General features: G+C 46.3%; 1 protein-coding gene across 1 annotated transcript; it reads right to left on the bottom strand.

The window, feature by feature from the left end:
* Nucleotides 1-5083: 5083 nt before the first annotated feature.
* LOC123103804 (glutamate receptor 2.8) lies at nucleotides 5084-13303 on the bottom strand. The gene is made up of 3 exons (XM_044525484.1): nucleotides 12957-13303; nucleotides 11531-12843; nucleotides 5084-6672 (listed from the first exon to the last, which is right to left on the bottom strand). Exons 1-3 carry the CDS (start codon nucleotides 13222-13224, stop codon nucleotides 5389-5391), a joined length of 2865 nt encoding a protein of 954 aa, XP_044381419.1. The 5' UTR covers nucleotides 13225-13303; the 3' UTR covers nucleotides 5084-5388.
* Nucleotides 13304-16791: the final 3488 nt, after the last annotated feature.

The raw sequence follows: 16791 nt of genomic DNA on the forward strand, positions 1-16791 counted from the left end.
AGCGTGATCTATGAGGAATATGCTCCACGTAGACAGATGCAGAAGCTGGAAAAGTGGAGGACGTGGCCACCAACAGAATGAGAAAGAGAGATTCAGAAGGTATGAGAACACCCAACTCAAAAAATCAGTTTTCTGCTCTGTCTGATTCTGCCATTATATTGTGTGCTTCATTAATGGGAGTGCAAATCCTAGATGATGATTTTGCTGCTATAGATATTCTACGTGAACTCGAACTCTCTAGAAATCTTTTGCATGATAAAAATATTGAGGTGAATCCCCCTAAGATGACCATTGGTGATGGGTTAGGAAATGAGGTACCACTGTCTTTAACCTGGGACGATGACAGTAAGGATAGTGAAGATCCTTTTATCCCTGTTCAGTCTAGACAAAAGAAAAAGAAGTATCGTCGCAAAAAATCAGTGATGGTTATATCACCTAATAAATCTGTCGGGCCTATGACAAGAAGTCAAATGAGAAAAGGAGAGGGTAGGGCTGCTATGGACCCTGGCAGACCTACTAGAGTTAGGGATAAACCCGAACGATATAAATAAAAGGCATTTTTTTGGAATTGCAGGGGGGCAGGTAAGAAGGGCATGTCTACCTGCCTCACGGATATGATTAATGCCAATGAGATTGATTTTATTTGTCTTCAAGAAACTATAAAAGAGACATATAAGCTATCCTTTTTTAGGAAGCTTGACCCGAACAAAAAATTTCATTGGGAGTGGATTCCTTCTAGGGGAAAATCTGGAGGAATTCTTTGTGGGCTTAGTAAAGATAATTTTGATATCCTTACAACTAAACATGGTAAGTACATCCTGCAGTTAGATCTGTTTGATAAAGTCAAGAATTGTAGGTGGTCTTTGTTGATTGTTTATGGTGCTGCTCATGATGAACATAAACCTGAGTTCATCACGGAGTTGTCTTCTATGTGCCATAATACTAACATGCCTTATCTGGTGGGGGGAGATTTTAATATCATTAGACACAGTGGGGAGAAGAATAAAAAAACAGACATTTCACACTTCTCTAACGTGTTTAATTCTGTCATACACCTGCTTGGGTTGAGAGAAATTCACATGACAGGTGGTTGTTATACCTGGTCTAATAAACAAGAAAACCCAACTTTGGAAAAATTGGATAGGGTCCTGATGTCCCTTGATTGGGAGGATTTATACCCCCTTGCATCAGTAAATAAGTTAGTCAAAGAGAATTCTGACCATAACCCCTTACTGTTGGATGGTGGGGGAGCCTCATCTAGAGCACCAGGTAACAGGTGCTTCAGATTTGATAACACTTGGCTTAAGAATCCAGATTTCCTTCCCCTAGTATCTGAGATCTGGTCAAGGCTAGTTTACACTATCAATCCCATCGACTCTTTGAACATTAAGCTGAAGAGGTTTAAAAAATTCTTCAAAGGGTGGGGGTCCAATTTGTTTGGTCATAACAAAATTAGAAAGAGGATTATTAAGCTTGAACTTCAGGAATTGGAAAAACTGGAGGAGGAGGTTGGACTTTGTGGGGAAGCCTACACTAGGAAGCTTGCTATCCTGGTAGAACTTAATGAGATGTATGTAGAAGAGGAGCTGCATTGGCACCAATTTTCTAATGAGAGGTGGCTTTTGCAAGGGGACAATAACACTGATTTCTTCCACAAGGTAGCTAACGGGCGTCGTAGAAAAAATTCCATGATTTCCCTCGAATGTGGATCTGTGACCATAGAAGGTACCAAGAACTTATTAGCCCATGCCACGGAATATTACAGAAACCTTTTTGGACCGGCCCCTGGCAATCTTTGTCAAATAGATGCAACATTATGGTCTCGGGAGGAAAATATCTCTCTTGAAGATAATGATGACTTGACTCGTCCTTTCTCTCTTGAGGAGATCAAAAAGGCTTTGTTTGATATGAAATCTAACCGAGCCCCTGGACCGGATGACATCCCTGTTGAGTTCTATCAACATTGCTGGGAAATTATCTCTCCGGATCTGATGCGCTTGTTTGAGTGGTTCTATGAGGGCAAGTTAGATGTGCAGAGGCTGAACTATGGCATTATAACTCTACTACCTAAATCATCAGACGCCAATAGAATTCAGCAATATAGGCCCATTTGTTTGTTACGTTGTCCCTACAAATTACTCACCAAAGCCATGGATATTAGGGCTAGCAAATACGCGCACAAGTTGTTCAGTATACAACAAAATGCTTTCATTAAAGGGCGGCATATAGTTGACGGCATACTATCCTTGCATGAGGTGCTGCACTATACTCATATTAAAAAGCAAGTGGGGTAATACTTAAGCTTGATTTCGAGAAGGCTTATGACAACGTTAATTGGGAGTTTTTACTCGATTGTCATGTGAAACGTGGGTTTAATTCTAAGTGGTGTGGGTGGGTTTCTCAAATTCTTATGAATGGCACGGTCAGCGTCAAGATTAATGATGAGGTTGGGCCTTGTATACAAAGTGCCAAGGGGGTGAGGCAGGGCGATCCTCATTCCCCTTTCCTTTTTAATCTGGCGGCTGAGTGCCTAACTAAGATGATGTTGACTGCACAAAAGAATGGTCTTATTAAAGGTTTGGCTGCTGATCTTATTGAGGATGGGGTAGGCATCCTACAATACGCTGATGACACGGTGCTTTGTTTTGAACATGATATCGACAAAGCCATCAATGTCAATCTCTTGCTCTATCTTTTTGAACTCACGTCTGGTTTAAAAATCAATTTTGAGAAGAGTGAGGTTTTTGGTATCGGAGGAGATAACGATATAGATTTAGTTTATGCTGATATGTTTGGTTGCCAAGTGGGTACCCTACCTATGAAATACCTTGGAGTCCCAGTAACATACTCCACTCTCAGGAATGCGGATCTAGATTTCCTGGATGGAAAAATGATTAAAAAGCTTGACGCCTGGGTGGCCTATGCGGCCTCCTCCGGGGCCAGACTCACTTTATTGGGTTCTAGTCTTGATGGGATTCCATCCTATCTCATGTCGATGTTCCTTTTCAATAAAACCTTTATTGAAAAGATGGACAAACATCGTAGACGATTCTTTTGCAGGAGGAAGAATAAGAAACACGGGTATCATATGGTTAGATGGACAAGAATCTGTCGATCTAAGAAAATAGGGGGGTTGGGTATTAAGGATCTTCATAAACAGAATGTTGCTCTACTTGTTAAATGGTGGTGGAAACTTGAAACCAGTGATGGGTTGTGGCAACGTATAGTCAGAGCTAGATACTTTAAGAACAAGACTGTAGCAAATATACGAGGTCGTTTCTCCGACTCCCCTTGTTGGAAAGCTATTATGAAAGTCAAGGACTCATATATGGCTGGTAGGAAAATCACCATCCAAAGTGGTAACCTAACTAGGATCTGGCATGATCCTTGGGTAGAGAACATTATATTGAAAGATCGGTTCCCTGATCTGTTCAGCATTTGCCATGATCAGGAGAGTACTCTGGCATCCTGGGTAGCGAGTAACTATGAGCTAAATTTCAGACGCAGATTATCAGGTGTGTTGGGCGAACAGTGGGCTTGGATGGTTACAGAGGCTAAAAAACTTACGCTGAGTAATTCCTCAGATAATATCTCCTGGGCATTTAGTAGTAAAGGGAAGTTTACGACTAAATCGATGTATGAAGGGCTGGAAAGAAACCTGGCTGGCCCCAATTATAAGTGGGTTTAGAAAGCCCCCGTTCCATTGAAGATTAAAATTTTCTTATGGCAGTTATTTCAGAATGCTGTGCTTACGCGAGACAATATGCGCAATAGGAAGTGGCCTGGAAATCCTATGTGTTCCTTTTGTACAGATATAGAAACTGCAAATCACTTGTTCTTTACTTACCCTCTTGCTCGTACAGTTTGGGGTGTACTGGGTATGACTGTTGGGGTCTCTTGTTATCCCCGATCGCTTTGGCAAAGTTTTGCCTGGTTCTATAGGTTCTTTCCAGGAGGAAATCAATTCTATATGACGATTATTGCGGCAATATGTTGGGGTATCTGGTGTCTCCGCAACAAAGTTACCTTTGATAAATATGTAGCTCGCACTCCCCTGAAGGCTGTTTTCACTGCCTGCTCGTTTATGTTGTATTGGGCAGGGTTGCTTAAAGCTGAAGACAAGGCGAAATTCCAAGCTGGAGTGAAGAGGTTGGCTCACGTGGCTGCTACGCTGGCGGACATGCCTTTCACTCGCGACAGGCTTCTCTTGGATGACAGGGATGGGATTCAGATTGGCTAGCTGGATCTGCTGCTTGGGTCTCCTTTTAAGTCTTATGATCCACTGCGGTTTGATGCCCGTTGGATATTTGTCTCATGGTCGTGTTTTGGCTAGTCATTTTGAGATAGTCAGATAGTCTCTTCCTGGGAACAGATGTTTTTATTTGGGTTGTGGCTTGTTTGTGTCATCAGGTTTTCGCCCCATGGCGGATGGCTCGCTCGAGAGTCATCATGCGGTGGGTTTCCTGATGATGCACCAGCTCGCTCCCCCCTTTCAGTCTCATTTAGCTTTTGCAGTCGGTCTTATCTCTAGGTCTGGTTTTCCTTAATGAAATGGTTAGCCTGATACTTTAACAGACTTGGTTACTACAGACTGATGTATTTTCGTTGATTGCAAAATTAATGGAAAGGGGTGTGAGCCCGATTGGAAAAAAAAAAGGTAAAGCCTGTACGACCAATGGCGACGACGAGGCTCTTTCACCTGTGGTTTGGATCTGCGAGTCCTAGGCCAGTGGCGCGCGTGGCGCTTAGTGGAGTGCTAGTACCGACAATGGTGTGAAGCAGGGCGGCGAGAGGTTCCGGTTCGTGCCATATACCAGTGGCCCGGGAGGCTAGGTTTAGTTGGCACCATCATGATATTTACTCAAAGGAAATGTTTCATGAGGTTTAAAAGACGAGACTACTTTGACAAAACTGCAATGTGATGTCCTGGGACATGTAACTGCAACATTGCAACATGACGGCCAGGGAGCCATTGGAAAACTAGCATGTACTATCTGGTGTGGCATTTCTTCTTTTATATTGCAACTAGTAGAGGATTTCTTTTTAGCCGAGAAAACTAGTAGAGTGAAAAATTGATCAATTATACAGTAAAAAAATGTACGTCTTTCTTCTTCCTTTTTTATCCCAAGAAATTACAACTCTTTCGAAGCATTTTTATCCCGAGGAATTACACCTCTTTCTTCTTCCTTTCTTCCCTTGCACGGTTTTTACATACAATTTACAGTTGCGATTGTCTTTCTTCTTCCTTTCTACTACAATGTACACTAATTCCCCAACTACTCACTGTCATCAATCTCTTCATCACCATGGCAATTCCCTCGGAACAATCATTAATCATCGGTTCGCTACGAAGAGAAATAAGTCGGAGATCGAACGGCAGTTGATCAGCTACTGGCCTCTGCCATTCTCTCCAGAGTCGACAGGATTGGGAGCCACCTCATCCCCCTCCTGTCCACCGGCGGCCAGCTCGATCTCACCGGTTGCTGGGCTTGCCGTCCCCGACCACTCGCTCGTGTACGGCGCGCTGAGTGGGCTGCCGAGTTCACTCTGCGCGGCAAGAGGGGAGGCAACCGTGTCGTTCCGGACAGACACGGTGCTGCCGTCGTCCTTGACCCTGAAGGTGTGCGACGAGGGGTCTTTGTCGTCGAAGAGCTTGAACAAACTCGAGAGCCAGTCCTTCCAGGACAAGTGCGGCGGGAGCTCCCGTCGGTTGGCCGCGACAAAGGTGGCGAGGTGGACGACGCAGCAGAGGAGCGAGGTGGCGCCGGTGATGAGGAACAGACCCCAGAAGCTGTTAAAGCTGAGGCTGTTGGACGTGAACGGCCCGCTATCCTGCGTAGCACCATCGTCGTTGGGGTCGCCGAACCACTTACGCTCGATCATGTTCATCTCATCGCTTTCGGTGAGCTTTAGGATGGCCTGCGACAGGTCCGTCACGTACGGCGACCCCTTGGGGAACGCGAACCCGAACCCGCCGGTCTTGTTGAGCGGTCCCGTCATGGTGAAGTTGTCGCGGTAGGTCTTGAGGAAGATCCTGAGGTAGGGCGTCTCATTTACGACGGCGCCAATGGTGCCGTTGAGCAGGCACTCATGGATGGTCTGCGAGTTCGGGTACCGCACGAGCCTTCCCTGCGGGAAACCCGACGCCATCATGGCCCTGAGCACGAAGGAGTTGTTCATGACCCCGACCATCTCCGTGCCCAGCTGCAGCTCGCGGTAGTCGGCCACGGCCGGCTCCAGCTGCGGCACCGTGAGCATGGACGTGAGGCTCGCCGTGTAGCTGGACTGCAGGATGAGCACCACGAAGACCCACACGAGCACCACGAACCTGGAGAGGTTGCTCTTGAGCGTCTCCCTGTGGGCGAAGACGAGGGTGGAGAAGCCGAAGTAGAGGAGCGTGCCGACCTGGTAGGAGGCCGGCCCGCGGAACTCGAGGTTGGCGCGGTGCTCGATGGCCCAGACCACGAAGCCGGTGAAGAGGAAGAAGGCGGCGCTGACGAGCCAGAGGTCGTAGCGGAGCGGCTTGAGGAAGACCCACGTCCGCTTGTTGCTCCGCTGGTCGCGCACCCGCACCAACATGGCGATGGCCGTCGCCGCGTAAGGCAGCGTGAAGTCCACGTGGTTCGACCGGTTCGCCGTCATGGTGATGTCCGCCACCGCCGCATCGAACGTCTGCAGAAAAGGACGGGTCGACAAGGCTGATTAATTGATCAAAAATTTGCTCAATTGAAAGAAATCTTTGGCATGTAATGTGAAAATTGATGGGTCTACACATAATCTGAAAGGCCTCTTATTCACAACAAATATAGCTTTGATAATTGATAATGATATGGTATGCAGTTCATATTAAAACATCCAACATCCGAGTCATTTGTTTAGCCTAAAAACAGCGACCGATACGACCAATACGCCCGGCAATGCAGCCGATATGAGTTATCCATGCATCTTGAGAACTGGGCAGCAGCCCAATGGCAAGGTGATAGTGGTGCATCCTTAGGCTGGTCGTAATGGTACTATCATACTTCCTCCATTCTACAATGTAGTGCTTCTTTTATTCCCGTGCTTCAACTTTGACCGTAAATTTAACTACCAAAACCGATTGCGGCGGGAGCAAAAATTATATCAGTGAATTCGTATTCAAAAGAAGTTTTCAATTATATAATTTTTTCTCCCGCCGCAGTTGGTCCCGTTGGTTAAATTCATGGTCAAAATTGGACCTCGGGAAGCGCGGGCGCATTATATTTTGGAATGGAGGGAGTATCTAGTATCATGCATGCCAAGTAGGCAATTTTGATAAGATGTCATAACATTAAATGAAGAAAGAGATGATGAAGTATTATATCATAATACCGTATCATAATAAATGCTATACTACTTTATGTCATACAAGGCAATCAATAGAGAACTACATGATACTAACATATGATAGGCTGATTATAGTGGGGAGTAACTTATACTAGTGCCATGCATATGACACTATTCTAAGTTACCACCTTCATAGTGCAAAATAACATACTAGTATCCCTAAAAAAAGTAACATACTAGTAGTGTCATATGTGGCTTCATTTAATGGCTTGTAGACTCATCTTATCTTGGGAAGCGGTATGTTACAGTAACATATTATGTTACCACTTCTCATTAACTACATGTCACATCAGCAAAAGTTTCTCGAAATGCGTTATGTTACTATCTAAGTTACTCCCACTATAACTAGTCTTAGAGAGGTAGTATCATATACATGATACTAGTATATGATACTTCATATTACAATCAGCCGTATTGACCGGTGTTCGACTCATGTCGGAAGCGAATTTACGCGATCTCATCGGGATGATCCTTCTTCTGTAGTGCTAGATCTCATCTTCTTATTTTATAGTTATATCCAATGCATGTTCGGCGTGGTCGCCCATCGTTTTCGGCGACGGTAGCGGTCGACCTTGGCGTGTCACCTCCTCCAAATCCAAACAAAAACAAAAGGAAAAGAGTGCATACATGTTTCACACATGCACGACTTTTTCTACGCTAAATGGAACCCGGACCAGCCAAGCAGGGTCCTATATATTCCTAGTGGCCTAGTAGGATGACAAGGACCTCTCGTGCTACTATACAAAACTGCAACGAGTTGTTGCTAATTTAAGCAGAGTACATAATCATCATCAGTTGCTTAATCGCTTACCGCCAGAGGCAGTGGCGGAGGACCCCGGTGGGCAAGGTGTGGCAGCCGCCACACCTTGATTTGGTCCAAATTTTTTTTATACATATACGCTTCGTTCGCTAATAGTTGGGAATCACTAAGTAGAGATTTCTTTTGAGCAAATCGCTTAGTAGAGATATTATAAAGAGAGAGGCCATTCATTTTATTGGGCCAGACAGCCTTAGACATCCCATTATTTGGGCCTTCTAGCAACACATCGCACACGAACGACGCATCGAGCAGTTCGAGCTAGGCAAACAACAACACAGCCACTCCCGCAGACCGGCATACACACGCAGCAAGCAGCGAACCCTAGCATGGCGGCAGCGGCCAGGAGTAGGCGGACGACAGGGCAGCGGGTCGGCGGATGTGGCGTTGAGCACTCGCCGAGCAAGCGTTAGGCGTGGTTGGGCGCTACCGAGAAAGAGACGTGGGCACAGGGCAAGCGGGAGCTGCGGCTAGGCCTAGAGGACGGTGCGGCAACACAGCGCGGCGGCAGCCAGCTGCCCAGCTTTGCGTCCTTCTCTTCTCGGCCTGCAGAAGATGGGGAGTAAGGGGAATGGGCGAAACAGGAGAGGTATATTTTCTGAATTTTGTAGCATTTTTCGATAACTTGTAATCTGCAGCAATCAGTAGTTCCAACTCCAATGATTTATCCCTTCTATTGCAAATGGAAGTCACTTTTGGTACTGTATGGGCTGTAATTATTTAGATTAGATGCATGTATGTTTTCTGACTTTTAAATCATTTTTGGAGAACATTTTTTGACATCTTGGAAGCAATGCAATATAGTGATAATTTAATGGTGTGAAATTGTGAATTGCAGGAGGGCAGGGCACTGCCATTGCCTGGGCCTTCTATACACCATTATGACCTTCATTATTGATATATTTTAGGTTGTTTTTCTATTGAAACATGTCTACATTTTCATTGTATTTGGTTATTCTTTTGTGGTGTGCAATGTCAGTGTGTATTGACTCTTTTAGTTTGCATAAAAATAAATTCGCCACACCTTAAATATTTTTTGTCCTCCGCCTCTGGCCAGAGGAGATCACCCGAGCAGGATTCGATTCCCAAAACAAGCAGCGTGGGTACACGACTACAGATTCCAGTGCAGATCCCAATCTTCTGAGACGACGTGGAAGTGTGGGATGTGATGTCGTCAATCGTGACATACTGGGCTCACGTTAGCAGGGCACACATCATGCCTTGCTAGGTTCCAAACTACAGATGTGGTACTACAAAATGAGTAATGTTACACCTACGTAAAACTAATGTATGGTTTTAACGTAAAAAAAGACGTGGAAACAAGGGATTGATTCGATGGGGATGGAAGGGCCCACCCTCTTGAAAATCAGAGGAAAAAAGCAAAGTAGTTAAAAAGATTACGTAGGTTTAAGTAGCTTTTACATAGATGTAGGATTGTTGCTACTCCCTCCGTTCATTTTTGTAAGTCGTTTCAGACAATTCAAAATAGGCTGTTTTGCACATTGTCTGAAATGTCTTCAAGGTCTTATAAAAATGAACAGAGTGAGTACAAAATTTAAGGGAGTGCTAGCCATCTAATCTAAATTCTCTCCATCTCATAAATCACAAAGCCGTCATCAGACGACTTAAAACTACCCAAATTGAAAGTTTAAGCTATTGCTGATACGGTTTTTCTTTTCTATAAAGGAGAGAGAGTACTTTTTTATCATTCTCTATAAAAAAAGAGCACCCTTTAGCAACAACTTGCATAACAAATATTCACTTGTATCAAAATATAAGACATTTTTCTAGACTCCATTTGTATCAACAAACAGCTTATATTTTGATATAGAAGGAGTACGAGTTAACAAGGGTGAAAGGTTGTTTAGGTTTCATGCACTAGATCATGAGGCACTGGTAATAAATGCTCTAGCGTGCACTATAGACCTTTGCTTTTGCAATATTCCCATTTTACGTACAAAAAGCATATATACAAACAATATAGTACTTGCTCCAGTTAATATTACTTGTTGCTGCTTTAGTATAACTTTAATACAAGTAATACGGATTGGAGGGAGTACACTAAATCGACACATTGTTTTCCAAGAAAGTCATTGTGAGTTATCTAATGAATAAATGAACACATTGTTTTTACCGCGTAGGTATCTAATAAATACTATTCTCTCCGATTCATAATAAATGTCGTAATTTTAAACTAAGGCTGAACTAATCTTAGTTCAAAACTATGACCCTTATTTTGAATAGGAGGGAGTAGTAAGATAGAAAATAATAAAATATATAATGAATCCATATACGTAAGAGGACCAACGATCTATTACTTCTATGGCATATACGTACTCCCTCAGTTTCAAAAGGTATATCTGGGGTTTTTAAAAGTCAAACATGTGAATGTTTGGATCAAGGTTTTAGAAAAAATATATCAATATCTACAATATCAAATTTGTACATTAGATCCATCACGAAAAATATTTTCATAATTTGTGATTTTATATTGTAAATATCGGTACTTAATTTCATACTCCCTTACATTATGGGACGGAGGGAGTAATCTTGATCAAACATACACAAGTTTGACTTGCATGAATATCAGTACACTTTATATTCTAAAATGGAGGTAGTATATAGATTGACATGTCTCCGGTCCATGGATATGGATGTTAACCAACAACTTATTGATAACACTGACGTTTTCAAAGGGAATAGGAAACCTTGATAGCAATGGTATACTGGCATTCAATGGTCAACTGGCCTAACTCCGCAAAAACAAAACGGTCAACTGGCTTAATGGCTAGGAATATTATTCAAGTCAAAATATCCGTCAAAGAAACTTGAACAAGGTATGTCCAAAAACTCTCTTCCCACCCACACATGTACTGCATGGTGTGTAGTCTAGTCTATGCTGGTCCACACACCTATTTTTCTCTCACAAAAAGGATAGTCAAATCTCAGGGCTCAACCCTGGACAGGCGGTGGAAACTACCAAGCTAGAGTACGGTAGGGCGCAAAGGGAATTTCCAGTGGAGCGGTGAAATGCATTGAGATCGGAAAGAACACCAACGGCGAAAACACTACTCTTGTTATCAAGTTGACCCTTGCTAATATCTTGACACTTATAAGTACTAGCATATCTGTGCATGATATACGTTTATATTTGGTACACTAAAATAGTTCGAACCAGCATGGAGCAGTGATCCAAATTTTATTTTACGTAACGTGTAACTTGCATATCATCACGTCAGGATAGAAAATGGTGGTTAATTGAAGTGATGTGCTGCTTAAGAACGACTATAGTAGTAGTACTACTTGCAGAACTTAAAAAACATGTGATGATTAAGGAGTGCGACTTACCCCATTGCCAACGGCTTGTACAAGGTCGTCGTAGGGCATGGACGCCGCCTTGACGTACTCGAACGGCAGCGCGTAGGGCAGCAGCCGCACCGCCGCCTCGAACACCTCGATCACGAACCCGCTCGCCGTCGTCTGGTTCGTCGCCGGATCCACCTCCAGCCGCACGATCGGCTTGTAGCTGTCCGACACGTTCCCCGGCACCGCCACCCGCAGCTTCCGCGCGCTCGTCGGCTGCACCCACCCCGTCGGCCGGACCGTCGAATCTCCCGGCCAGATCACCGGCCGGAGCTCGCCGCTCGACTCGTTGGATCCGCTGTCCACCTGCCGGCTCAGCCCGTGCCGGGCCGACCAGAACCCGATGATCCTCTCTCTTCCGCTGTCCATGATGTTCACCACCTGGAACGCCGGCACGGCGAGCTCGCCGTTGACGAGCTCGAACTTGCCTCCGAGGCCGTCGAATTTCGTATCGTTGATAGCTCGGAGGAAGCTGGGGCCCGATCTTGACTTGCCGAGCCCGGCGATGTCGGTGGGGCCGCCCTTGCCGCCTACCAGCCCCGGCGGCGACGATAAGTCGCCGGGGCTGAGCCGCTCTGCCGCGGACGCGACGGCCCACGCGGCGTCGTACGCCCACAGAGCGTAGCAGCCCATCACGGCTTGCGCCGGCTCGGCGTCCCGGTGGTCGCGCATGTACCGGTGCGCCCATCGTTTCTTGACGTCGCGCAGCCGCGTCGTGTGTGGCACGTGGGGCGTCAGCCCGATGACGCCCTGCGGCGGGTCGACGGAGCCGAGGAGGCCCGTGAGCCCGTCGGTGATGACCCACACGTAGCCCTCGGCCATCATGCCGGTGTCCACGGCGGCGGCGAACACGTTCTTCGCGAGCCCGGGGCGCGTGTGCAGCACGAAGACGCGCGTTTGCTCCGACTGCATGCGTAGCAGCGCCGCGGCGATGGCGTCGTGGGTCGCCGCGGCCGGGAGCGCGCAGCGGTAGGGGACCTCGGTGCGCTCGGCGGTGAGGGCGTCCACGAGGAAGGGCACGAAGGCGGCGCCGTAGTCGTCGTCCTGGTAGATGGGCACGACGCGGCGCCAGCCGAAGTGCGTGGCGAGCGCGGCGATGGCGTCTGCCTGCGACGCGTCGCTCAGCGCGGCCCGGGCGAAGAACGCCGCCGTGGCAGGCGACACCGACGGGCTGGTGGCCGAGAAGGACACGACGGGGAGCTGCGCCTGCGTGGCGAGGCCGGCGACGAAGGCCGACTCGACGGACGACTGCGGGCCGAGGATGGCGCGCGCTCCCTGGACCGTCATCAGCTGCAGCGCTGCACGCACGCAGCAAGGCAAGAACACGCGGCGTCAGAACAACGACCGCGGAAACGCTCTGGTGCGTGGAGCGTGGAGAGGATCAGAATTCAGAAGCGTTGTCGGTCCATACCGGCGGACGCGGCGGCGACGACGTCTCCGCCGGAGTCGTGCTGCAGGATCCGAACCCGGACGGAGGAGTTGGGGTAGGCGGCGTAGAAGTCTTCCAGGGCCATGGGGATTGTGGTGGTGGCGATCTTGCCGACTGGCGAGCCGGCGTCGACGATGAACCCCACCTTGACCTCCGTCGGCGTGGTCGGCTGCGCCCGCGACGTCAACAGGATCGAGGCGGCGAGGCATGCCAGGAGGAAGCGAGCGTGGGCGTCCCCAAGCCCAGCCATGGGAGAGGGATCAGAGCAGTCAGCTGCTTCGTCGTGGGAAGAAATTGTTTGGTCCGCGAAGACGGACGCCCTGCGCTGCGTGGCAGCTTTGTATAGTCACCACATGTGTAGAGAGCCTCGTTTCTTTTTGGTTGGATCGGATGCTGATTTGCGCGCGTGCAAGTTGGGCAACAAAAATCCTACACTTACGGGAGGCAATTGGGTGGAACAGAAACTTGGAAGTGGTCGTCAACACGCTAATAGGGCCTGAACTAGAGAAGGGTCAAAGATGTCGCTGAAAGGGCTACGATGGGCTCCAGTTTTAGATGATCACAGAAAGTTACTGAGAGAGCTCGGGGAGGTTACCTTGAGCATTGTAACGGAGAGTCTAATATTGTTTTTTTTTACATGAGAGAGTCTAATGTTGTTGCTCATGAGCTAACTGAGTGGGGGTGTGCAAATGGTGGATGCACCTCCGGTTTTTATTGCTAAATTTTTAGCAGACGATGTAAGCATTGTTTCAGTTTTATAATAAAGTTGTGTGAATTTGATTTAGTTCTTAATTGATTCGATTTAAGAATTTTAAAATATCTACGAGGCCTTCCCATGAAAGAAAAATAGTACTCTTTGCAAAGGTCACTTGTACCTTTTCGGGTTGTGACAAGTGTCACATTGTATGTGCGCCATTTGTCGCTACCATGGAGTTTTCATTTTTCGTACGTTCATTTATTTAAAATATTTTATCTCTCAAACCGCATGTTCATGTCTTGAACGTTTTTACCATTGAATTCCTCGCTCGAGATCATCAAAACTAGATCTCATATTGATAAGTTTTCGGAAATTGGCAATGGCTCCTAGGTGCATATGCACCCATTGTCTAAATACACATTTTGAAAAGTTGAATTTTTTTTAACAAAAATCCCGCGTGTATATCCGGACATTCTATGTGCGTGCACAAAGTTTTCGATGAAAAACGAGGTTTTTTGTGGCTTGTGTAAAAAGACAATTTCTGATGCTTCATTACAACTATTCATTTTGCATTTCTTTATCTTTTTTACACAAGCCACAAAAAACATCATTTTTCACCGAAACTTTGTGCATGCACATAGAATGTCCGGATATATCCGTGGGATTTTTTTTCTGAATTTTTCAACTTTTCAAAATGTGTATTTAGACAATGAGTGCATATGCACCTAGGAGCCACAACACCGCGAAGAACTAATTTTTAATAAAAAAAAATCAAAGTGGGAGCATGTTTTTTCCACAAGAAGTGGGAGCACATTTTTTTCATAATCGTGTCTTTCCCGGAAGCAAATACGTGCTTCCACGAGAAGTAATTTGTGCCTCCTAAGGAAGGAAAAAAAGAAAACACGTTTTTTTCTTTTGCGAGAGGCACGGTCATGCCTCTCGGATAAGCAAATCCGTATCTCCACGAGAAGTAAATCCATACCTCTCACGAAAGAAAAAAAGATGTGTTTTTTTTCATTTTCACAGAGACACGCCGTGCCTCGTGAAAGCAAATTCGTGCATTCACGAGAAGTAAATAAGTGCCTCTTGTGGTAGAAAAAAAAAGAAAAATGCATTTTTTTCTTTCATGAGAGACGCGGAGGCTCGCGAGAGGTTTTTTTTTCTTTTTCGAGAGGCGCGGTCATGCCTCTCACGAAAGAAATAAAAAAGATAATGTATTTTTTTCCTTTTTCGAGTGCCTCTCGCGAAAGCAAATCCGTGTCTCAACGAGAAGTAAATCCGCGCCTATCGCTAAAGAAGAAAAATGCGTATTTTCCAAAAAAAGAAAGGGTCCAAAACCTACGAAAAGCCGATTTTTTTTAAGAACAAACATATAAAAGTTGAAAACGCATTACGAAAAATAAAAAATATTCAGAGAAAGCGCCTCGAGCGCGACATGTGACAGCAGCTAAAAACACACTAGGTGACGCGTTCCCATCCCATCTCAAGTTTCCTGATTTTCCTTGAAATCGCTAGAAGGTCCAGAGAGCTCCTACACGGCGCCTTAAGGGCCGGTTAAACTTATTGGCGCCTATACGCATGGTCACATAGGCCAGCCCATTAAAGCACAACGCTCGCTCCGATCGCATGCTCAGTCTGTTCATCTGATTGCTCGGTTGACCTTGACAACAAACCATTTGACTTGTTGAATGTTGGCTTTTAAAATTAAAAAATTGTGAATTTGATTTTTTCAAGAATTTGATAAATAAAAGTTCAGGAATTTGAAAAAAGTTCATGAAGAAAAAAATGCTCACAATTTTGAAAAAAACCAACCCTTAATAAACGTTCATGGAAAAAATAAATCATGACTGCAGAAAAGTTCATGAATTTGAAAAAGTTCATGAATTTCAAAACCTTCATGAAATTAAAAAAATGTTCATGAAAGATAAAAGAGTGCAAGAATTTTACAAAGTTCATGAATTTGGAGAAAAAATCATGAAAAGAAAGTTTGTGAATTTGAAAAAAAAATTGACGAATACGAAAGAAGTTCATAAATTTGAGAGAAAAAGGTTGGGGCGTGCTACGCGTCCACCGATCGATCTTTCTAAAAGATCGGACCGGTTGCGAGGCGTCAGATCTAGCGGATCGTGCAACTGATTGACGTCTTAATTATTGCAACAAATGTCTTGTTGCAGATTTTTTTTTGCAACAAAGATCTTGTTAGAGAAATGTTTTGCAATAATATTTTTTTGCAACAGAGGACTTGTTGCGGATTTTTTTTACAACAGAAGTCTTCTTGTGATTTTTTTTTGCAATAAAGGTGATGTTGCGGTATTTTTTTACCAGGTGAGGAGGCAGCCCAGGGGGCGGTGGCATCTCCCAGCTGCAAGTGATGCAGGGGCTCAAGTAGTGCAAGGCGACGAATTGGTCCACGGTGGCGGCAGGCACACCGGTGACGCTGTCGGAGGTTGGGTGCGACATATGCCAACGGATGACTTATCATGGTGGGGGCGAGTAGAACGTCGCCGGTGCCTGGAAACGGGATGAGGCGAAGACATGCACGCCGGCGAATCTTACCCAGCTTCAGGGCTCTCCGGGGAGATAACACCCCTACTGCTGCTTTGCGGGGTCTCCGCATGATCATTATGGTCAAGTGTTTACACGGTTGCTCCTTGAGCTGGGTCTGGTGGTGGGAGAGGGCAAGGCTAGATCTCTCCCTCTATCTGGTGTGGTATAGAACTACCGGGATCCAACCCTTTGCATGGGTGCCCTGGGGGGCTTATATAGGCCTACCCCCCAGGGGTACAATGGTAATTCGACTAGGCGCGGCCCCAGCCGTCAGTGCCTCCGACCTCCGGCTTCTCCGCCGACTGGTGGGCCCCGCCGACTGGTCTGGTATGGAGCCGACAGGCCGCGTCCGCCGCGGGCGGGTCTTGTCGGCTGCTGATTACTGTAGCCGTGCTCCTGATGACGCAAGCTCGGTCATGGGGTCGTGGCAACAGCCCCGCCGCCTGGCGGGCGATCACTGTGGCCACTCCCCATCTCTTCTTGATTAATGGCGCGTGGGCCCCGGGGGAGGGCTCGGCCGACTCCCCCGGGGCCGACTCCCGACGGGTCCGACCGGCGGTTCTCCCGCCGTCT

The sequence above is a fragment of the Triticum aestivum genome, chromosome 5A (genome assembly GCF_018294505.1).
Source record: "Triticum aestivum cultivar Chinese Spring chromosome 5A, IWGSC CS RefSeq v2.1, whole genome shotgun sequence".
Lineage (NCBI taxonomy): Eukaryota > Viridiplantae > Streptophyta > Magnoliopsida > Poales > Poaceae > Triticum > Triticum aestivum.

Coding starts and splice junctions, on each gene's coding strand:
- LOC123103804 (XM_044525484.1), bottom strand. CDS start 13,224: ATGGCTGGGCTTGGGGACGCCCACGCTCGCTTCCTCCTGGCATGCCTC. Junction 12,844..12,956: donor CGTCGCCGCCGCGTCCGCCG/GTATGGACCGAC, acceptor GCGTGCGTGCAG/CGCTGCAGCTGATGACGGTC. Junction 6,673..11,530: donor TACAAGCCGTTGGCAATGGG/GTAAGTCGCACT, acceptor CCTTTTCTGCAG/ACGTTCGATGCGGCGGTGGC.